This window comes from Anabrus simplex, chromosome 7, assembly GCF_040414725.1.
Source record: "Anabrus simplex isolate iqAnaSimp1 chromosome 7, ASM4041472v1, whole genome shotgun sequence".
NCBI classification, from domain to species: domain Eukaryota; kingdom Metazoa; phylum Arthropoda; class Insecta; order Orthoptera; family Tettigoniidae; genus Anabrus; species Anabrus simplex.
In genome coordinates, this window is record NC_090271.1 from 163594649 (window position 1) to 163619213 (window position 24565).

Sequence of the window (24565 nt, forward strand, 5' to 3'; positions counted from 1 at the left end):
TGTAGTGCGTTGCACCCAAGCAATAAACATCATGTATCTTGTAAGCAATTACTCTTAACTCAAATGGACAGTTAGGTTCAAAAAGTGAGGTTTTTAAAGATACGTGCTGGGCAATGGTACCTGCAAACATTCCGAGGAACAAACTTCAAGTACCAGAATATTGTTCATTCCCAATTTCTAGTTGTTCAATTCCGGATGACTCTACGTTTTGAAAGAATTAGCAGGACAAGTGTTACAAGGATATACTGGCATATATTCGGACTGATATTCAGAACTCCTATATCTGGATTGCAGAATATGAAATGATAGACGCCTTGGGATGTTACATTGCCAACCTTATTGTTTGGATACTGTATCCAGAAGTCCCCTTTAAGTCACAAATAATCTGTTCAAAAATCCTAGAACAAACGAACCGTGTAAAAATTGGACGATTTGTTAATGATGGGTTGAAAGTTTTGTGGCCTGAATGCACGCATGTAATCAGATGAAATACTTGTTTTATATTCAGATCCTATGGCCTGTATGTTGAAAACCTCTAAATCACTGCAAGCTTATAATCCTAACACTGTTCATTTCACATGTTTAACACATGCATTACTCGTACAACATGTCACTGAAGAAGTGAGAATTAATTTTACGGACGTACATAATAGCGTCAACAATAAAAGTATTTGTGAAAACCCCAATAAGAGTTCAATATTATAAAGGACATCTACCACCCATGGCCCTGCTACCTGAGCCTATCTTAACAGGATGGGATGGGGCACTTGGATTAAGCTGTTAGTTTCTACGATGAACATTTTGAAGCTCTTAAGTCAATTGTAGATCCTTTCTTCCCAGGTCAGTAGCATCAGTAAGCAATTCTCAGAGTGCATTCAGTAAACAGAGTGTAGTCAGTGATTTTCATACTTTCAGAGTAATTTTACTTGGATTGCAGAGAACAGTTCAAAACTGGAGACCATTGGTCTTCCACTTCAAGAATCCATGACAGTTGTGGAGAATGGTAAATTGAAGCTTAGCAGTATCATGACTTGGAGAAATAGACACGAACTCAGAAGATAATTTACTCAGCTAGTTTTATAATTTAAAATATGTGACTTCCTGTGATGTTGAACAGTTCTTCTCAGCCAACAAGAGAATTTTATCAGATCAGTGACAGAACATCACAATGGAAAACATAGCAGAGTACTTGGTGACACATTGCACATCATGATAAAAAGTTACCATACTAACTGTGTCACTTAATAGGGGTTTAAAGACTGACTTTATTCATGTTTATAGCCATTTTTTTGTTTCATTTTCAGTGCATGAGGGCAACAGGAAATTAGCTAGAGCAATACATTGTGTATACTCTGCAACTAATGAAATGAAATGTCGTATGGCTTTTAGTGCCAGGATATCCCAGAACGGGTTCGGCTCGCCAGGTGCAGGTCTTTCTATTTGACGCCTGTAGGCGACCTGCACGTCATGATGAGGATGAAATGATGATGAAGACAACACATACACCCAGCCCTCGTGCCTTTGGAATTAACCAATTAAGGTTAAAATCGCCGACCCAGCCGGGAATCGAACCCGGGACCCTCTGAACTGAAGGCCAGTACGCTGACTGTTCAGCCAGCGAGTCGGACACTCTGCAACTTACAGTACATAACATTCTTTTAAAATATTTGAAGTATTTTGATTATGCCTTTAATTTGATTATAGTATATCTTTTAATACTGTAAAAAAATTAAAAAACACTAGACTATATAAGTTATCTAAAGCAACAATGATGACTTTTTCTTAAAATATGGAGGTATTTAAAACAATTTTATTGTCTTATATCATAACCATAAGTCATAATAAAAGGAATATCCAAACATTTTTCTAAATTTAGTGCATTAATACTATTGCATACTTTATTAATATTACGTATTTCACTGATATTTACTGCATTTTTATGTATATATCTCGCACTTTGATATTACACAACTCTAGGCATGAGTATTATTTTCAAACACAGATAGAAATTGTTTGGCAGATATGCAGCGATTCTTGTGATATTTACTACTTTCATATTGTGTCTTTTCAATGAATAAATGGAGAAATAAAAAAGGCACCTATTTTTCATGTCTACCTTTATCTATTTTGGAATCTCTAGCAAATACAAAGCAAAATTTGCAACAGGGGTCCTTGACTTCGGAATATACTAGCCATGGGAACTCAGAAATCCACCTTTTTTGAAATTTCAAATTTTGTGGTCCTTGAGTAAATTTATAATTATCATTGGGCTTACATGAAGCTTCCATTGCACAGGCAATAGCATGCCGGCCTTTCACCACTGGCTTCCGTGATTCAAATATTGGTGACTCCATGGGAGATTTGTGCTGAACAAAGTGGAGGCGGGACATGTTCTTTTTCCAGGTACTCTCGTTTTTCCTGTCATCTTTCATTCCAGCAACATTGTCCAATTTCATTTCATCTGTCAGTCGTAATCATTGCGCCAGATGAGTGCAACAGGCTTCAGCAGCTGGCAGAATTCCTGTCCTCGCCACTAGATGGGGGCTTCATTAATTAATTCATTCATTGTGACCCAAACCATGCAGTCACTCGCTCGGTACATCCACATTTAAAGTTATTCAAATGGACTCCAAAATATTATATCTTGGATCAGTCATAGTCAGTACAGGTACCTGTTGGTATTTCTATAGCCAAAAGTGTTATGGCATAGCTGTCACATTTGTGGAAAGATCATTCTCTCTCTCTGGAACCCTTAAAACCCTTAAAGGAGAATACACTACCTAATCTGTTAGAAGTACTGGTTCTGAAACAAGTCGTGTTTCTTGGTTGCAGCCTTGGACATGCAAGAGATTGGCCGGAGAGATGAAATTTGACAGAGAGGGCAATCAGGGATAAGTTATTATTGCTCACTTTTATTACCACAGTGCACAAATCTAATTAAATCTGACTTCAACATGGGTGGAGATATGGAAACTGTTACTACAGTATAAACATATGTTTGGATGCAATGGAATAATCAAAACTAGCTTCTTATAGAATGAAGTTTGCATTTGGATAATGTTTAAGTATGTTTTTGTTGTAGCTATTATGTCTTACCTTTCATATTATAAGTTGTGTTCAACTGACTGATTTCTTTTTCTCCATTCTCTCTATTATTCAACTATTATATTTACTAGTTAAAACAACAAATATTTATGTATATATTTGTTTTCAGGGCATGCGGAATGCGCTTTACGATAAATTGGACGAGGATGGTATTATCTCTCCCGGAATTCGAGTGTCTGGTGATGATGTGGTAATAGGAAAAACAATCATGCTACCTGAAACAGAAGATGAAGTAAGTCCCATTGACATCAACTGTACTGTTGATATCTATCAGTCATGATCAATATCTTTCATTCAGATGCTGTGAAACTTTTCCTGGAATTGAATATAAAAACAATTTTTTTTCAAATTTCAGTTGGAAGGCACAACAAAACGCTTCAGTAAGCGAGATGCCAGCACGTTCCTCCGTAACAGTGAGACTGGTATTGTTGACCAAGTGATGCTGACCTTGAATTCAGAAGGTTATAAATTTTGTAAAATACGCGTGCGCTCAGTAAGAATTCCGCAGATTGGAGACAAGTTTGCATCGAGGCACGGGCAGAAAGGAACGTGTGGAATTCAATATCGACAGGAGGTAAGTTTACTTCTTATATCCTTCATTAGTAAGCTTTGAATTTTTAGGTTCTAAATTTTAGATTTAGGTTCTTTTAAGTAAATAAATTAGTATTTTATAGGTTTGAAACTTTCATTTTAGGAATTTATTAGTTGCATGGAACAACAACAAAAAAAGAAACACCCTGAAGATGGTTTTCCGTGGTTTCCCATTTTCACACCAGGCAAATGCTGGGGCTGTACCTTAATTAAGGCCACGGCCACTTCCTTCCAACTCCTAGGCCTTTCCTATCCAATCGTCACCATAAGACCTATCTGTGTCGGTGCGACGTAAAGCCCCTAGCAAAAAAAAAAAAGAAACACATCTCACTACAGTGTTGGAACACTGTGTTTTAATTATACACAATACTGCCGTAAGTTCTCTCAGTACTTTCAATGCATATAACTACTAAATAAATCTCTGCAAACCCATTATATACATATATTTTGAAAAAACACAAAAAATGCTACACAGAATGAACATACTCTTATTCAAAATGATTACAGTGTGCAGCAACACAGCGGCTACTCATCAATAGCTGCACAAATCATGTCCAGAGGAATTTTTTTACAGCTGACATGATTGATTTTTTTTTAAATCTCAATATGATAAAGATATTGATTCCCATAGGGAACCTGAAATATTTGTTCTGAATGAGTAATATTGCAGTGCCGTTTTTTACATCCTATTGCCTCAAGCTTCTGCCACAGAGAATAATCCAATCGATTGAGGTCCGAACTTCTACTAGACCAGTCAGCAGCAGTGATAAATCATGGGACATTTGTTGCCAAACACTGAGCGTCATTTTTGCCTTGTGTGCAGGAGTGCTATCCTGCTGAAAAGTCCATGATTTCCCTTCAAATAGTTTCAAATTGATACGTGTTATCATCTTTTCCAACATTGTCTAGTGGACAGGTGCAGAAGTCTTTACTCCACCTTCGCAAAAATGCACCTCCGATCCTCCCCACCAGGGAACAGTCCACCATACCATGGCAAAAGCAGGGTGATGTCCGCACTGCACACATGAAACTTTCTCTCTTGCTTCCTTGGAGGACCGTGCATACAAACGATTATTTTGCTTGTTAAATGACTCTTCCACAGTGAATATATTTTTCATCTGTGAATAAGATGTCACGATACTGGCTCTCCCCATACGTTATTAACGAAGCCTGAGATTGAAACTGCCGTATCTCCTTTAATTTTTCAGTTAGTAAATGCCGTGTGTATCTTTTATATGCACCAACATGTAAATCATCCTTCAGAATGCATGACATAGTTCATGGAGATATATTCATTTCACAAGACAAAATTGTTTGTTTACGCAAAGGATTGCATTGAATCCTCGCACAAACAGCATTCACAACTTCTTTTCTGCGTACACACCTAGGCCCGATCTGACGCGATCAACAGTTTCACCCGTTTGTTTAAACCGTGTTATTATCCGAAACCCAAATCGTTCATTGATGCCGAGACGTTTCAGCATAGAAAAAATTTCCTTAGCTAGCTTTCCGCAATGAATAACGCCAATACAGTGATATGATTCTCATACACTCCCCGCTCCATCTTTCACTGCTGCCTGCTGTTGGCTCACTGCAAGCCAGTTACTGGCAGAGTCGTGAAGGTGACCTTGTGCACGACAACATACAGCACTATCATGCTTCTTCATTCACAGTTACCATACTATAGCACGTTTAGATTTTACTGACAGAACTTATGGCAGTAGTGTGTATATGAAATATTTAAATTTGGTAATGAACACTTAAAAACAAACACTATTATATAAAAAAATAAGTTTCCAGAAAGGAACCTTAATCATTTCACCAATTGCAAATAGTATACAATAATTCCAGCACTGCAAGTGTCCGGCTCCATGGCTAAATGGTTAGCATGCTAGCTTTTGGTCACAGGGGTCCCGGGTTCAATTCCCGTCCGGGTCGGAGATTTTTTAATTCCCTTGCCTCGGGGACTGGGTGTCTGTTCTGTCCCCAACATCCCTGCAACTCAGACACCACACATAACACTATCCTCCACCACAATAACACACAGTTACCTACACATGGCAGATGCCGCCCACTCTCATCGGAGCGTCTGCCTTACAAGGGCTGCATCCAGCTAGAAATAGCCACACAAAATTATTATTAGCACTGCAAGCATTGTACAATAACTGTGTTAGCAGGGTACTGATCCCATTTGGAAAGACAGAATGGTTTAGGAATAAGACTGGACTAAGACAGGGGAGTGTGCTGTTACCTCTTTTGTTTATTATGGTCATGGATGAAATTGTAAAGGAAATAAAAGAAACCTATGGAGATAAAAGAGATGAAGATACTGCTATTTGCAGATGATGATGTGATCTGAGGAGAGAACACCAAAGAAGTGCAACAACTACCGTAGATGTACTGAACGAAAAAATTGAGAAGTATGGCATGAAAATCAGTACAGATAAAAGCAAGACTATGGTGATGTCAAGAGGAGAAAGGCAAGGAATGGGCACTGTGAAAATTGGAAGTCAGAGTCTGAAAATTGTGGACAGCTTTAAATACCTAGGAAGTGAATTAATGCAAAATGCTAGGGTGGACATGGAGATTAGCAGGAGGGTACAGCAGAGTAATGCATTCTACCAAAGTGTAAGTAAACTTGTTGGAGCAAAGAAGTATCAAGGAAAAGTAAAGAGAGAATGTACAAAATGTACTATGTATCCATACTGACTTATGCAGCTGAGACTTTGACTTTGACTAGCAGGCAAGAGAGTAGAATTCAAGTCAGTGAGATGAAATTCCTAAGAAGTATGATAGAGTGAGAAATGAAGATGTTAGGAAGAAAGTTGGGATAGGAAAGCTAAATGAGAGAATTGAAAAGAATAAACTAAGGTGGTTTGGACATGTAAAGAGGATGGAGGAGAATAGTACTCCAAGACAGATGCTGGAGGCAAAGTGCGAGGGCAAGAGAGCAAGAGGAAGACCTAAAACAAGGTGGATTGGATCAGTGAAGAGTGGCATAAGAAGATTAAATTTAGACTGGGACAAGATCGTGGAAGAGGAATGGTGGAAGGAAAGAGAAAGATGGAGAAGTGTCATAAATACCCAGATCCAGCAGAAGCTTGATAAGGGAAATGATGATGATGAATTCCAGTTCCTTAGGCTTTTTCATTCATGAAATTACCAGCATTTTGCCCCAGTGTGGTGTCAGGCTCACCAGTTGTTACACCTCAAGACAATGGAAGTTAGTGATCAGCTTGAAATCACCATGGGACAAAACTTTGGTAATGTTATGATTGGAAAAGTACAAATAGATTGAATATTTGGATACACCATTATGTTCCTCTTTTCCACTAACCTAAATGTGTCACTGAACAGTGAAATACTTCAACAGATTCTCATATTTCACATGCATAATTTGCTTTTAAAATTTGGTTTTTATCTGGCTCCCTTTCAGTAATATAAAACAGAGAGGATGGTTGCCCAGTAGTACTTCATTACAATGCATTGTTAGGTCCTTTCTTATAATAATGTCAGAAAGCAGCACATACAGATGTACAGTATGTGAAGTTCGTTCCAATGAATAGCTACACTATAGCTTCCTAACCACCGCACTTAAAATAAATGCAATATCAACGCGTAAAAATTTGATATATCCAAACTATCCAATATCCTAACTATACAAGCACTGGAACAGCGTACCTTTGTTTTCCTGATATTTAAACAGTAAATCTATATAGTTGGAATGTCAATGACAGAATTAGGTAATTTTAGTTTCTGTCAGTCAAAATTTTATTTATATTTATATCGTGTCAGAAGCATACATAAGTTTAAAATTAAAGATAAGGAAAAACATAAAACATAATATAAATACTCCAATGGCGAAGAGCCACATTAAACTATGTGAGCCCAAAACCTTGCAACATCAAGTGCATTTGGCTTCGCTTTAACCAGGTCTTCTGTTGTGCAGCTGAATGGGCATCAACTGCATTGCAGCAAATGGGCTGTGGTCTGCTCTTCTCCACATACACACAAGGTACTGTCCACTTCGAAACCCCATTTCTTCTGGTTTACCCTGCACCACGTAACACCAGAGCGCAGTCTGTTCAGTGCTCTCCAATTCACCCAATCTGTGACATGGCCAGGAGGGAGTTCCTCTTTTGGTGTCATCCATTGACTGATCCTCGTATGTTGACTCCTGACGTGCCATTCTTGAATTCTTGCTTGCTGCGCTGTTCCTGCAAGTGTTTCGGTTACTCTCAAGAAGCTTTTCCTAGACTTAAGCCGCTGGCGTGGTGGCTCATATCCAAACAAAGGGTGGGCTTCCGATGTCAACACCTTTCTCTTTTCTTTCTTGGCTGCCACTTCACGGCGAATATCGGGAGGTGCTATCCCTGCAAGGCAATACACTTTTTCCAAAGGTGTAGGTCTCAAACATCCAGTAATAATGCGGCAGGTTTCGTTGAGTGCTACATCAACTGCTTTGGTATGGCAAGATTTGTACCACACCGGGCATGCGTATTCAGCTGCGGAATAGCAGAGCGAAAGGGCAGATGTCCTCACTATGTCTGGTTGTGCTCCCCAAGATGTTCCAGTTAGCTTCTGCACAATATTGTTTCTAGCAGCCACTTTATGCTTGATGTTCAAACAATGTTTTCTGTAGGTTAAGGCACGATCCAGAGTGACTCCGAGGTACTTCGGGGTAGGATTGTGTTGTAATGCTATGCCTTGCCAAGTGACCTTCAGAGTTCGGGAAGCTTCTCTGTTGTTTAGATGGAAAACACAGGTTTGCGTCTTAGTTGGGTTTGGTGTTAGTTGATTCTTCATGTAATAGCCAGCAAGAGTGTCTAGAGCTGTGGACAATGTTTGTTCAATCGCCTCGAAGTTATCCCCCTGAGATGTGATGACACAATCATCAGCATAGATGAAACTATTCGTCCCGGCAGGAAGAGGCTGATCATTTGTGTAAATATTGAAAAGCATTGGTGCCAACACGCTTCCCTGAGGTAGTCCGTTCTTCTGTATCCTCCACCTGCTTCTTTTTCCCTGGAACTCAATGAAGAAACTTCGATTTTGAAGTAGGTTTCTAATGGCACTGGTCAGATGGAAGTCCTTTGTCATGCTGTATACCTTTCCAAGGAGAATTTGGTGGTTAACAGTATCATATGCTGCCGAGAGATCTATAAATGCAGCTCCTGTGATTTTCCAGCTTTCAAAGCCATCTTCTATGTGTTGACTTAATTTCAACACCTGCGATGTGCAGCTTTTCCCTCTCCTGAATCCAGCTTGCTGTGGAATCAGAAGTGGCTCGATTTTATCAGTCAACCTATTGAGGATTAGTCTCTCCAGAATCTTAAAAAGATGGCATAATAAGGAGATTGGCCTGTAGCTCCTAGGGTCATTTTTATCTTTGCCTGGTTTTAAAATGGCTATGACCCTAGCCTTCCTCCATATTTTAGGTATCATGGAAGACTGAATGCAGTTATTCATGAGTTCTAGCAACCAGCACTTCGCAGTAGGACCAAAGTTCTTAATTTGTTCCATTCGAAGGTCATCAAGTCCTGCTGACTTCCCAATCTTACACTTACTGAGAGCTAATTCCAGTTCAGTTAGTGTGAAATGCTTAGATAACTCATTGCTCTCGTCTGATTGTCTGACTATAGGATTCTTCCCTACTTTCATGGAAAGCTTTGGTTTTCCATTAAGCAAAAGTTGGTGTGCTATTTGATCTGCACTCACATTGACATGTGTGTTACCTTGCGTACGATCATTGCTCAAGTGTTTTAAAAGTCTCCAAGCTTCTTGACTGCTCCTACCCATATCGACTTCAGACATCAACTTCATCCATGTCTCCTTCTTTGCCTGGGAGATAGAGGAAAGAACACTTTGTGCTGCTTGAATCGTTTGCTCACTAAATGGGTCTTCTTCGTGAAGCCTGTAGTAATCATGCAGCAGAGCAGTTGTTTCACGAGTTATACCTTGAAGGTAGCGTGTCCTGCAGACTCTGGGAATTGATGCCCGTGAACAGAACTTCACGATATCTATGAATTTGTCATAATCTTGGGGTATAGGAGAGACAGTTTTTATCCTCTCATCCAACATACTGGAAAACCTTTTCCAGTCAGCCTTTCGAAAGTTATATCTCCGTCTGAACCGAACTTCGTGTAGTCTTATGGGTGAAGAGAGGTGACATATTAGTGGCCAGTGTTGTGTTCTTGGGATTGGTGAACCCATTTCTTTAGAACATTGCTGCACAAAGCAGTTGCTCACAAAGAGAAGATCTGGGTTATACCCTCGGTGCCATCTTCCACTGTTGAAGGAGGAGGGAAGCTTACTGTCATGAATAAGGGAAAGCTCCTGAGTTTCAGCCCATGCAATGACGATCTCTCCATTCTCATCTTCTTGAGCATATACCCTATGGCATTTGTTGGTTGAAACATAATTTTAAGATTAATATTATCATTTAGACTTTCACGGCCCATGTAACTATTCATGAGTTATATTTTTGGGCTTATGCTGTGTAAATAGTTATAAACACACTCAACGTTTCAAAAGGAACCTTGCCTTTCTTCATCAGGAGACAAAAGAGGAAAGAAACAACGTAATGATGGTTGCTAGGAGAAAGCAACAAGGAAGATTCAAATGGTGCCCAAAGATGTAAAGGGGACGCCATTTTAGCCCAGTGCTAGAGACAATGAATAGTAACAGCAAAGCATTACTCTCTAATGGTTCTAATTATAGGTAGCCATGGTTCACTGAGGTTGTAACCTGTATCGCGGTTGAAATTATCTGGGTGTTTACGTATTTCAACCGCCTCCCTGATAATTCTTGTGCGATATTGCTTTATACGGGCAAGAACATGCACTTCTTGGAACAAGACATCATGACCAGGTGTTAAGGCATGATCAGCAACAGCTGATTTATCAGGTTGGTTGAGTCTGATACATCTGGTATGTTCTTTGATACGAGTACACACCGTTCTCGAAGTCTGCCCAATATAAACCTTGCCACAAGTACAGGGAACTCTGTAGATACCAGGTTGTTGTAATTTATTCAAACTATCCTTAGTTGGTCGCAGGAGTTGCCTAATCTTAATTGATGTTCCAAAAACAGTTCGTACATGGTACCTACGTAAGATTTTAGCTATACGATCCGTCGTGTTATGTATGTAAGGTAGGTAAGCAGTTCCTTTTACATCTTTTTTCTTAACAGACGTCCGATTTTGTGCCAATTTCAGAACCCTTGAGATCAAAGCTCTGCTGTAACCGTTGCTCTCAAAGGTGGTTCTCAAGGTGTTAATTTCCTCTTGTAGCTGTGATGCTTCACAAATCCTCCTGGCCCTGGTAGTCAGAGTTGTAAGGATACCATGTTTCTGGGCAGGGTGATGGTGAGAATCTGCGTGGAGATATCTATTGGTGTGTGTAGGCTTACGATACACGCTGTGTCCTGAAGATCCATCCTCTTTCTTGGTAACAAGAACATCTAAAAATGGTATCTTGCCGTCAGATTCCATTTCCAAGGTGAAACAAATGGAAGGGTGCTGGCGATTAAGGTGATCCAGAAAGTGACCAAGATTGTCTTCACCTTCTGTCCATACGACGAACGTATCATCCACAAATCGCCACCAGATCTTTGGTTTGCAAGGTGCCGACAACAAAGCTTTCTCTTCGAAGTTTTCCATGAAGAAATTGGCCACAACAGGAGAGAGAGGACTTCCCATGGCCACACCATCTGTCTGTTCATAATATGTCCCATTCCATAGAAAGTAGGAGGAGGTCATGCAGTGATAGAAAAGCCTTGCGATCTCTTCAGTAAAAATATCATTAATGAGAGACATAACACCATCAACAGATACTCTCGTAAACAGAGACACCACGTTGAGACTCACCAAGATATTGCCTGGCTGAAGTGATATAGTTTTTAACTTCTCAATGAAGTGTGTGGAATCCTTAATATATGAAGGGGTGTTACCCAGGTGTGGTTGAAGAAGACTACCTAAATATTTCGAAAGGGCATATGTCGGGGAACCAATCATACTGACAATAGGCCTAAGAGGAACACCCTCCTTATGTATTTTGGGAAGGCCATACAGTCTCGGAGGAATAGCATCCCCTGGAAGGAGACTCTTTGCTGTATCTTCTGGAATAGAAGATTGCTTGACCAATTTGACGGTCATATTTGAGTAGCGAGTTGTGGGATCACGACTGTTAATCCTGTATATAGGATCAGCTAACAAGGACAAGATCTTGTTGTCATATTCATCTTTATCCATCACCACCGTCACGTTACCCTTGTCAGCGGGGAGAACGATTACATCAGAATTGTCTCTTAGATCTTTTAGCGCCCGGATTTCACCTTGTTTTAAGTTTTAAGTTGGAATGGAATTAAAAAAAAATTAACTCATCTATTTCTGCTTGCATTGAACATTTTAACATAATTCTTCCTTTCTTTAGTCCAAGTTGAAGCTCAAATCAAATTTTATTGTACATATTTTATGTGGAACACCATTTGACTAAATGTTTGTTTACCTTTTTAATGTGTCATACATGGTTACATGACTTCAACGAATCGACTGGTCAAAAAGTTAAAATATTACAGATTTAAGCCTACAATCAAATTTCACTATAACTATATATTACAAAAACAGAATTTCTCTCAACAAGCTATCCTTTTAATTAGAAATATTGAGGTGTACACCTTATGGAAATATGACTATTCTCGTTTTACTGACCTTCAATCTATATATGTATATACTATTTTAATCATACAATGTATGTTTTTAATTCACCATTGTAATCACACCATAAGAGTCATGATTTATACTTGTCTTTGTACAATTATCCTTGGCTGATGATGACAGAGAATCTGTCGAAACCGGTACAGAATGTAAAAAAGTTGTGATGTTTTAACTGTAATGTAAAACTTTCACACAATATATAGTATTGAAAAGGTGGAACTTATTGTCCTTTCTTTGATGTTGTTTAACCATCACCATTGTACAAGTGTTTCTCGTACTTAATTTTCCCATTGTAATTTGTATTAATTTGTGCATGTTAAATACTACTCAGGTACCTGATTTTTGCCTTGAGGAGGTAATTTGACTGATGATGCCCTCAATGAAGGGCGAAACATGTCTCAAGCGGAATTAATAATAAATTCCTAAATGTAAAATTTATATGTATTGAATAGATGACAAAATAAGCCATTCAGCATCCTACATTCTTCATGACATACTGAAGCAAAAATATCATGACATAAGTTGACTGAATTCATTGTAATATCTTTTAGCTATCAATTGCAAAAGGCAATTATGCCTAGGTCTATCGGTAAAGGTCTGATTTCGCTATTATACTATAAATTATGTTCCTATCGTTCCCATTTTAATAATAATAATAATAATAATAATAATAATAATAATAATAATAACAACAACAACAACATACTGGGTTTATCTCCCATTAACTACTCTTTTACGGTATTCGGAGACACCGAGGTGCCAGAATTTTATCCCGCAGGAGTTCTTTTACATGTTAGTAAATCTACTGACATGAGGCTGACGTATGTGAGCACCTTCAAATACCACCGGACTGAGCCAGGATCGAACCTGCCATGTTAGGGCCAAAAGGCCAGCGCCTCACCTGTCTGAGCTGCTCAGCCCGGCCCCAATTTTATTCTGAGAATACGTAATATCATGGAGTTAAAATTTGAGATATCGGGTGAGTTGCCGTGCGCGTAGAGGCGCGCGGCTGTGAGCTTGCATCCGGGAGATAGTAGGTTCAAATCCCACTATCGGCAGCCCTGAAGATGGTTTTCCGTGGTTTCCCATTTTCACACCAGGCAAATGCTGGGGCTGTACCTTAATTAAGGCCACGCCGCTTCCTTCCAACTCCTAGGCCTTTCCTATCCTATCGTTGCCATAAGACCTATCTGTGTCGGTGCGACGTAAAGCCCCTAGCAAAAACAAAAAATAATAAAAATAAAAATTTGAGGTTAAGTACTTCTCCATATTTATATTGCAATACTTAACACTCCTGCCGGTATGCTCAAACAACACAACTGGCTATCTTGGTATTTACCGCCTCACCATGATAGGACGCCATAATGTTATACTCGTATTAAACATGGAAGACATGTGTATGCCTTCTAGTTCATATAGTGTTTTAATATCTCACACATTTTTCTTATTTAAAGGAAGAGGAATCTCTTATGCCCATTGATCTTGACATCTTAAGTTCCTCAGCCTCTCAAATCAAACCCTGTAGTCATGTCTTCGATGTCCTCTGTCATACTATACACTAGATCCAGCTTGATACGTTTAGTAACATCGCTATGTCTGTTGTTCCTCGTTAATAATCGCAGCAGTGGACTGGACACTTTGAAGACGAACGATATGCGCCGTACGTGATTTGTAATGTTCCGTGGAGGACGAACAATGTATGCCGTAGGACGTTGAGTTCTAGTGCTTATATATCTGCTTTAATGTTCTGTAACACATTCTGCAGTGCTTGTAGTTCATTAAAAATATACCAGGTAGCAGCACATCATTGGAACCTAATTCTATTATATAAATGAAATGTCGTATGGCTTTTACTGCCGGGAGTGTCTGAGGACATGTTCGGCTCGCCAGGTGCAGGTCTTTCAATTTGACACCCCTAGGCAACCTGCCCATCGTGATGAGGACGAAATGATGATGAAGACGAGACATACACCCAGCCCCCGTGCCAGCGAAATTAACCAACGGTGGTTAAAATTTCTGACCCTGCCGGGAATCGAACCCGGGACCCTTGTGACCAAATACCAGCACGCTAACCATTTAGCTATGGAACCGGACACTATTATGATACTAAGTTGGTACTACTGAGGCAGCTTCATAACTGCATGGTTTCGCACGGCCGCCAACGACTAGAGCCAATTTCCACAGTTAATATAATTTTTTCATTTCTCAATGATTAGTATGTATGTTGTGTTTCATAATGCATCATGGTGTTTGTGACTATGTAACTTTGTCATGTTTTTAATATACATTCTGAAAATTTTAAAAAATTGAAAGTAGAAAAATAGGTTTCTTATTTATAAAAGTTATTGGTCTTGCTCCAATTTTGAAAAACAAGGTATGCATGTGTAGCTCAAACATTGCTGAATCCAAACTAGGTGTGTGACTGTAAGATTATCAATTGTTTTTGTATAAAAATGTGAAAACTCACAAAAATGCTCAGTGCACAGTGTAAGATTTAACTTTACCTGCTCAGTCTTCAATGTGTTAAGTATTCGTAAGTAATATATTACTATTTTATACAGCGTGACTCAGCCGCCCCTTCCAATGTAATTTTATGCAACCCAAAATATTCATTCCATCTTGAAAACATCTGCCCTGTCAGTATGCTCAGACAACACAACCGGATATCTTGGTATTTACCGCCTCACCATGACAGGGCACCGTAATGTTATACTCGTATTAAAGACTGGAAGACATGCGTGTGCCTTCTAGTTCATATGAACCCGACATGCCAGCGAAACACTACATTGATAATGTGACCGCAGTTAACTTCATACTTGCTATAAGCTGCCCAGTGTGCTGAACGGAAACGTAGTGTAGTTGGTAAAGACGTGGTGGAGCAGGCTTGCATGTCAGGTGGGAGGTTCGAGTCCAAGGCGAAGATTCCAAATTTTTGAAATATTTGCTTAATACGTACTGCACGCAATGCAAGTTCAATACCCGCTTTCATGCAAATCTTTTTTTTTTTTTTACAATTTGCTTTACGTCACACTGACACAGATAGGTCTTATGGCGACGATGGGATAGGAAAGGCCTAGGAGTGGGAAGGAATTGGCCGTGACCTTAATTAAGGTATAGCCCCAGCATTTGCCTGGTGTGAAAATGGGAAACCATCTTCAGGACTGCCGACAGTGGGGTTCGAACCCACTATCTCCCAGATGCAAGCTCACAGCTGTGTGCCCCTAACTGCATGGCCAACTCATGCAAATTGTGTGTGAATGAATGTGTTTATGGCCCTAAGAAGGGCTGATTAGTTAGCAGGCCGGACACATACAGACCGGAAATATCGCAGCAAATGTTCAATGTGATGACTGTTTTGGTTTACGCACATCCAGGCCCGGTGTCCAATAGATCGTCTTGCTTGCTGTAGCATTCCAGGTGTAATTGCTTGGCAGGCGTCCGTGATGAGTTGCCGGAGTTGGTTGGGGTTTTCCAGTGCTTGAGTGTAAACGACATTCTTCAAATGTCCCCACAAGAAGAAGTCTAATGGCATTAAATCCAGGAATTGGCCGTGGCCTTAATTAAGGTACAGCCCCAGCATTTGCCTGGTGTGAAAATGGGAAACCATCTTCAGGACTGCCGACAGTGGGGTTCGAACCCACTATCTCCCAGATATAAGCTCACAGCTGTGTGGCGGGCCAAGAAACAGGGCCTCCTCGTCCTATCCATTTACCTGGCAGTTCCTCATTCAGATGATTACGAACAAGCAAAGTTGAATGTGGTGAAGCTTCATTCTGTTGCAACCACATCGTCAAAGGATCATGCAAGGGCACATCCTCCAGCAGCAGTGGGAGTTCCTGACGCAGAAAGTGCAGGTAGTGTGGTCCTGTCCATTGACCCTCAAAGAAATAAGGTCCAGTCAGGCGATCCCCCAAGATTCCACACCAAACATTCACTCCCTGCCGTACTTGACGTGCCACCTGTTGCACCCCCAGTGAGGATTGTCCGGACTCCAATAGTGCATGTTGTGGCGATTGATGTTCCCAGTATTGTGGAAGTGCGTTTGGTCCAAGAACAAAATATGCAATACGAATGCTACATCATTATCCAGCCTGCCTAATAGCCACCAACAGAACTCCATTCGAGCTTTGAAATCCCCCATCCCCCCCCATGGAGCTCTTGGTGTAGCTCAAGATGGTATGGCTGAAATTTATGTTCACGCACTATTCGCCAGACGGACGGCTGGCTGGTGTTCACCTGTCGTGCAGTCGCCCTTGTACTGATGTATGGATTATTATGAGCTGCCTCCAGAATGGCCTCTTCTGTTTCACCCATTGTAAAGGGCCTATCGCGGACCGGTGGCTGGTTGGAAATCACGCCTGTTGTCCTTGGGCATCTAGCGGAATGTCTTAGCAGCTGGGTGTCGCTTGTCAGGATATCGTTCCTGGCACAGACGTAGTGCCTTGCACACATTTTGTCTTGCTTCCCCATAAATGAAAAGCGTGTCAGCATATTTCTCTGTGGAAAACATGCCGAATGACAGCAGAGATTAGAGTACATTCAGGCCCTAACCAGCAGAGTTTGCGCAGGACACAAGATGAATAACAGCGTCATTCTATTGTTTGAATGTGGCAAACGTGGGCCTGTGTTTACATATTCAAACATCATACTGATGCAAAAATATTAGAACGATGCAGGATTTGAACCACCGCTGGCACATTCCGTCAATTGCTAGACGAACGCCTAACCACATCCGCTATCCTACACTGCTGGAAACATGCTGGTAGTACGACAAGAGCAGAGTACATACGCCATCTGGTTCGGTGTTTAAGACATTAAGTACTGCACTGTTACCTAGTTTTGTGCATTGATTCCCCTTTTCGTTACGCCCGATAACGAGGCACGACACATTAACATAGTTACATGGTAAAAGGACATTGCTACATGATTTCAAAGCGTCATGTTTTGTGAACGGATGATATAACATTTCACTAGGGTTCAGAATCGTGTGCAAAATGTGCTCACTGAACATTAGTACCATACAGCACGCCTGCAGGGGAATCCATGTGCACGTTAGTTGGGCTGCAGCAAATGATATTGGAAGGGGCTGTTGATTCACACTGTATACATATGTATATTTATCTATCTTATCAAACAGATACATACCTTGGAACTATAAGAAATCCTTTACTTTCTTCGAAATTCAGTTGTAAAGCGAAGTCGAACAAAAGCACACACTCACAGGTAGACCTACAAATGGGCACAGTACAAATGTGTACCATTTTGCAATCACATGTCACTGGAGAGTGAACAGCAGGTTCCTAGATCTCAAACTAGCTGGCAGGACAATCCATAAGTGCTGGTACATCATTCCATGCATTTGGTACACACTTGTACCACGACACATAAATGATACTGTTGATATAAAAAGGTGGTACATTATTGTACCCTATAAAGAGTTAACCTTCCATTCATTGAGTCTCAACTGTACTTGCTCCTCAGTTTCTCCCTAGATCATAACGTCATCAGCAAAAGCCATTGCATTTGGTTCACCAGAGGTTTTCTTAAAGTTCTTCATTATGTCATCCACGATGGCGGTAAACAATAATGGGGATAATGCACTGCCTTGCTGGACTCCACTTTTGGTCTGGAACCAGGATGAATGTCCATTACCCAATTGCACACAGCTGTTACAGTGCTCATACAACATTTGAACTTTCCTCACCAGTCCCTCTGGCACATTCCTTTTTCTCAGGCATTCCCATATCTTCTCTCTTGCAATGCTGTCATATGCCTTCTCAATATCAAGGAAAACCATAAACAGATATTTGCCTTTTTTGCAATATTTCTCCACTAACATACATACACTGAAGATTATGTCTGTTGTGGACCTATTAGGACTGAAGCCATACTGTTCCTCTTCTAACTGTGTCTCTAAGATGACTTGCAATCTGCTCTCTAAGATTTTCTCAAGAATCTTAATCCCATAAGAAGGGAGTGTTATTCTCCAGTAGTTGGAGCATTTTCAGTGATTTCCTTTCTTAAAAAGTGGGATAATGACACCCTTGCTCCAATTAGCAGGTATCTTGTCATCCTTCCAAACTGCATTGAGCACCCTGTGTAGGCATTGTAAACCCTGGACTCCTGCTGCTTCTGTTTCTGCTAATGTAATGGGAGGTTTCTATATGCAGGTTTCAACAGCTGGTTCTTTTGTTCTCTCATCTGTTTCTGTCCAGTTCAATAGGTGATCAAAATGCTTCCTCAGAATCTCTCTGATGTCCTCTTCTTTCCTGGACAGGTTTCCATTGGGATCCTCAATTGCATTGATAGTTTCAGCTGAATTCCTTTTGTCTTTGATTATTCTGAACAATAGTTTCATATTGCCTCTGCTATCTTCCTCCAGTTTTTGAGTAAATTTCTCCCAGCATTTTATCTTCTCCTCTTCTACTACTCTTTTATTTCTCAGTTTCTTCTCCCAGTAAACTTGCTTGAGGTCTCTGATCTTCCCCTCGTCCCTTACCTGTTCTGGCTTGATTTCTCTCTATATTGTTCTTTTTGTGCTATGTTCCTTTTCTGTATTGAGGATCTTACACTTTCATTCCACCAGGGTGTCTGTTTTTCCCTTACTCTTGCATTTTTTCCTACTGCAAACCTCTATTGCTTCTTTCATCAAAGTGTTTTTAAATCTTGTCCACTCTACGTCACCACTCTCCACTTCTTCTGTAGGCAGTGGTCCTCTTATACAGTCCTGATAGTTAGTCCTCTTTCCAATCTGTTATAGCTTCCATACCTTAATCTTAGGTAATTTACTAGTTGTTATTATAGGTGCATTTTGTCTTCACAATATTATTTAAAACCTTTGGACTGGTGTTTGATGTAACCAAGTGATTTGTAGGAAAAAACTAAAGGAGTGAACTATATTAACTAATATTTCTTACCTTCTTGCAGGATATGCCTTTTACATGTGAAGGCATTACACCTGACATCATAATCAATCCTCATGCCATTCCATCTCGTATGACGATTGGTCACTTGATTGAGTGCCTTCAGGGTAAGGTAAGAGTCTGTAAATAATGTGGAAGTTATAAATAGACATCATTTAAAATACTGAAAACTAATAGTATTCTCTAACAGGTCTCCTCCAATAAGGGTGAAATTGGTGATGCTACCCCATTTAATGATGCTGTGAATGTGCAGAAGATCTCAACACTTCTACAGGAATATGGGTACCAGTTGAGAGGTAATGAAGTAATGTACAATGGTCACACTGGGCGTAAGATTAATGCCCAGGTCTTTCTGGGCCCCACATACTATCAAAGACTGAAGCATATGGTGGATGATAAGATCCATAGCCGAGCCCGAGGACCTGTGCAGATCCTTGTACGCCAACCCATGGAAGGAAGAGCTAGGTGATTGTTGCCTTCAAGCATGTCTCTGTTATTACCTAATTTAAGAATGTAACTTGCTGGTGTAGAATACATCTTTCATTTAGTTCGTGTATTGTACACAGCATAGATTTACAAGTGTCACACGAGAATGTATACTAATTTATGATTTTCATCATTCCTGTGTTGATTTCCCAATTTCACTAGCTTTAATTTTAAATTAGGACACTTCCATCTAATCAAATTTTAAAAGTGTTGATTAGGTGGAAGTGTCTTCATTTAAAATTAAAGCTACTGGAAATGTATACTAGGTTTGGCTTCATAACTTTGGAACTATATGTGATATCATCATCATAATTTCTTCACTCCAGCAAGCCGGGTACAGTTGTGTATGAGCCTCCTCCAGTTTGTCCTGTCCAACCACAGATGTTATTAATATATGTGATGCCAGTTTACATCTCTAATTTTAAGGTCCTTGAAAATCTGCTTCTCCCAAACACCACGAGGTCTTCCTCTTGGTCTCTACCCAGGAACCCTGCCGTCAACGTATGCTCGAGGAGTCCTGTGGGATCTATCCTTTTTATGTGACCATACCATGGCAATCTCTTCACTTCTAGGGTCTCCAGCAAGCTTTTATCCAATCCAAACTGCTGTCGGATATCCACATTCCGTATTTTAACCATTTTTCTTTTTGTAGGGCGGAGAAACTTCATTTCTGTTGCCTGAAAATAACTCTTTGTTGATCTAGTAAGGGTTGTTGCTTCCAGACCATATGCCAATATAGGTAGTACAATAGATATATTTTGTTCAAGCTGATCTTTGAAACGAACGGAAATATTTCATCCCAAAGTATTTCATCTACAGCGTGATAATGTGTGGAAGCGTTCTGTATTCTGTTATTAATCTCCTCATGTATGGTATTGTCTGAAGACATAACACTACCTAAGTACTGAAAGTTGTCTACAATATCCATCTCCTCATCTCCAATTCTTAGATGAACAGTTGAAGAGTTTTTACTAATCACAAAGCCAACTGTCTTGGTTTTGCTGATTTTAAGACCTAGGGTTGTAAAAACTTCATGCCAAAGATCTAGTCTAGCTTGTACTTTTGATTCTGTCCCACCCCATACCAGTACATCATTAGCATAAACCAGGGCATTAGTTGATGGATCCTTTCTTTTAACTGGTTTTAAAACTTCATCCATTATGATTATGAAGAGGAGTGGTGAAAGACAACTTCTTTGCTGGACTTCATAACTTTGGAACTATATGTGAAATCATCATCATAATTTCTTCACTCCAGCAAGCCAGACAAATATATGTGATATCTAAATGGTTAATACATGGTTAAAAAGATGAAGGATGAAAATTTTCTTTGAGATTAGTTTCAATAATCAATGACATCATGGCCTATCTTTATCTTTGATATCTATATCATCAGATGGCCAGGCATAATATCATCTGATGGCCAGGCAGGCATCAATTTTTGGTAATGAGGCAAAGTCTCTCGTAGTGCATTGGCACTGCCAGTGGCTTCAAGTAGCCTACGCAGTGGCCTCTACGGTACGCACTAGCCATGCATCTTGGTGGGTGTGCTATTTACCAACTGATGAGCCCAACTTAGCACACTGGGGCAAAATGCTGGCAACCAGGAATGAGTTAGCTGGAAAACTTATAATGTCCAATAACAGACCATTTATATTGGTATTATAAATTTACTCATTCGGGACAAATATTTCAGGTTCCCTATGGGAATCAACATCTATATCATACAAGTCCAACTTGCCAGAGAATACCATCACTGCAAGACATTGGAGGCTTCCATGCAACTGGATGTATAGCCCAGCACTTATACTGTTTCTGTGGACCGAGAGTCCACTGTAGATGATACGCAGTTGCTGGGAACTTCTTGCAAACTGTCTCTGACCATCAGTAGCTCATGGAGGATGACCAGACCCAAGTGGAAGAGGCGCATCAAGCAGCCGAATTTGGCAGGATTTAGCAATATTGTTCTATCATCTAATTAAATCTACTTAATTTCTGTCAGAAAGACGTATTCTATGCCATAAACCTTGCAGCCATGCATCCAGCGCAGCCCATCTGTTTTTTAAATGTAGTATTTGCTTGCTCTTAGGGATGGTGGTCTGCGTTTTGGAGAGATGGAGCGAGATTGCCAGATTGCCCACGGAGCTGCCCAGTTCCTGCGAGAGAGATTGTTTGAAGTCTCTGATCCCTATAGGATCCATGTGTGCAACTTCTGTGGGCTGATAGCTATTGCCAATCTGCGTAACAGTACCTTTGAATGCAAAGGCTGTAAAAACAAAACACAGGTAATAGTTGCTGACAGTTCCATAACCATTGACTTCAATAAGACTTTACTTTATGAGCTGATATTTCCTTATTTTTATTCTGTTTTAAAATTTTCCTTGCAGATTTCTCAAGTCAGACTTCCATATGCAGCCAAACTACTGTTCCAAGAACTGATGGCAATGAACATTGCTCCAAGATTGATGGTTCTGTAAATGGAAGAATCATTAAATTAGTTGAGTAATTTAAGAGACTTGCCAGAAGGAAAGCTGTAACTTTCTAAAGATGTTCTTTTTGTAAAATGACTTATCACCACAAAGGGACTCAGTATTAATAAAAAATGTTTCAGCTCACATAATACTCCCTTTTTACAATACAAATATTTAACCAAAATTTGAATATTTCTATTTTTAAAAATATGAATATTCTATTTTAATGCGAACCCTGTTCTCATATTCCTTTTTTTAGAGATTATATTTGCTTCTATTTCTCTTAAATAAGGTCGCAATCTTACTTTAATCATCAGCATAGCTGACTGATATGAGGATTTGATCTGAGGTTGGTCTAGCCTTTCAAAAATGTCTAATAAGCTATGTGGTTTATGAGGTAGCATCTAAACAAAAAAGAAACTGTTCACTGAATAATGACTAATTGGATTTGACATACTTTCCATCTATCACTGAGTGCCGCCAACTATTTATCAGTCTGCTCTTAGAACTATGGACTGAAAATCAAGTCCTGTATTTCTCTCGTAAACTACAGGATGTATAGTTAAACTACTTAAGTAATGTAATATGAATTATTGGCAAATTAATTCTGTATTTTGAAATTAATCTGTGTTTTCATTAATGTCTCCAGCACATTTATTATCCAGTAAGGAAGGTACAGGAACTTAATAATATTTTATTTTTATTTTACAATGTCTGGCCTCTAGTCAATTATGCAAAGGAATTTTTTATTTCCTATCAGCTCAATATTTCTTCATTCTGAAAGACACTGCCTTCCTTTCTTCTTTCTTCAATTGAAAACACCCTCCTCCCATTAGACATTGGCCTATAGCCTGGTGTGTGTGTCTCATCTTGAAGTATCTTAATTTTTCATGATGTATATTTTGAGTTTACGCCATGTAGTGAACTATATACAGTAAAACCTCATTCATTCAAAGTTGCTGGAATGCAAAAATTGGACTTTGAATTACGTGATTTTGAATTAACCGCCAAGTCGTAATTCAGAAATTCCAACACTTGCTGCGTCACAAAGTATTCTAAGATCCATTAATGCATGCAGTCACCTTGATTCACAGTTCAAACCTTTCAAATACAATGAAAACAACTATTTCCAAAATGTATCCAACAAGGTGCATTTACAGTATTCAAATAATGCACTTGGATAACTCACTGGCAAACATAATCTCATGCAATGAAATAAAAAAAAGAAAAGGAAAATATGATTCAATGATGAGGTGAAATCTATGCTGGTTCCCCTGTGCAAGTGCTTTATTCATTGTATTACTGTACTATATGCATTTTAGATGCCTTGTACTTGCATGGAAAGTACCCGATGCCCTTAAAACTTCGTGGCTTATCGAACTTTCCTAGGTGATACAGTCTCTCACTTCCATCTGCATTACAACACAGTACAGTGACTATCCTTGTACGATTTCCCGTCTTGGCACTTCTCTCGTAATTCAGAAGTGCTAACCCTTGCCACGTCACAAAGTATTCTAAGACCCATTAATGCATGCAATCACCTTGATTCACAGCTTAAACCTTTGAAATGCCATGGAAAACTCTATTTCTAAAATGTATCCAATAAAGTGCCATTTACATTATTCAAATAATGCACTTGGATAAAATACTGAATACAAAAGAATTACGATTTCACTCCAACTTAGCAAATATAAAGCACACTGTAGCCACACTGAAGTAAGTGAAAGTGCAAAAAGCTACCCCTGCACGTTCCAGAAGACGTGTTCTTTCATGAAGTGGAGAAATTCTGAATTTAAATTACTCTGTAAAAGACTATTTTATTAAAATGTAAAGGCAGTTTTGAATTAAAAGTCTGAATTTCGGTAATGGGACCGGCATTGTTCTTCGAATTACGAATTATCCATATTTCAAATTAAACAGTTTAAATAACATGCAAAACCATACCTCATGATTCCGAGAAGGAGAGCTTCTTCAGATTAGGCGCGATTTTGACTTAACCGATTTTGAATTATTCTACTGTAAACACTCTCAACGCGCTTCAAAAGGAACCTTGCCTTTCTTCATCAGGAGAAAACAGAAAAAGGAAACATGATGCATCAAAGGTTGCTAAGAGAAAGCAACAAAGAACGTAAAATTGTGCCCTAAAATGTAATAGGGATGCCATTTGAGCTCCATGCTCGGGAGAACAAATGGCAACAGTAAAGCACCCTTTTCTGATGGTTCCGATAATAGGTAGCCATAGGTAGCCAGGTTGTAGCCTGTATCACAGTTGAA

The 24565-nt window shown here is 39.6% G+C and overlaps 1 protein-coding gene across 1 annotated transcript in view; it reads left to right on the forward strand.

Annotated features, from left to right (window-relative positions):
• The window catches only part of LOC136877408 (DNA-directed RNA polymerase II subunit RPB2), a 332230-nt gene extending 308659 nt beyond the window's left edge, over window positions 1–23571 (forward strand). The window contains exons 16-21 of the mRNA XM_067151423.2: window positions 3215–3337; window positions 3461–3679; window positions 19340–19447; window positions 19526–19800; window positions 21910–22105; window positions 22208–23571. Coding sequence (XP_067007524.1) covers window positions 3215–3337; window positions 3461–3679; window positions 19340–19447; window positions 19526–19800; window positions 21910–22105; window positions 22208–22297 — 1011 coding nt within the window. The 3' untranslated portion in view covers window positions 22298–23571. The remainder of the gene's footprint in view (window positions 1–3214; window positions 3338–3460; window positions 3680–19339; window positions 19448–19525; window positions 19801–21909; window positions 22106–22207) is intronic.
• Window positions 23572–24565: the final 994 nt, after the last annotated feature.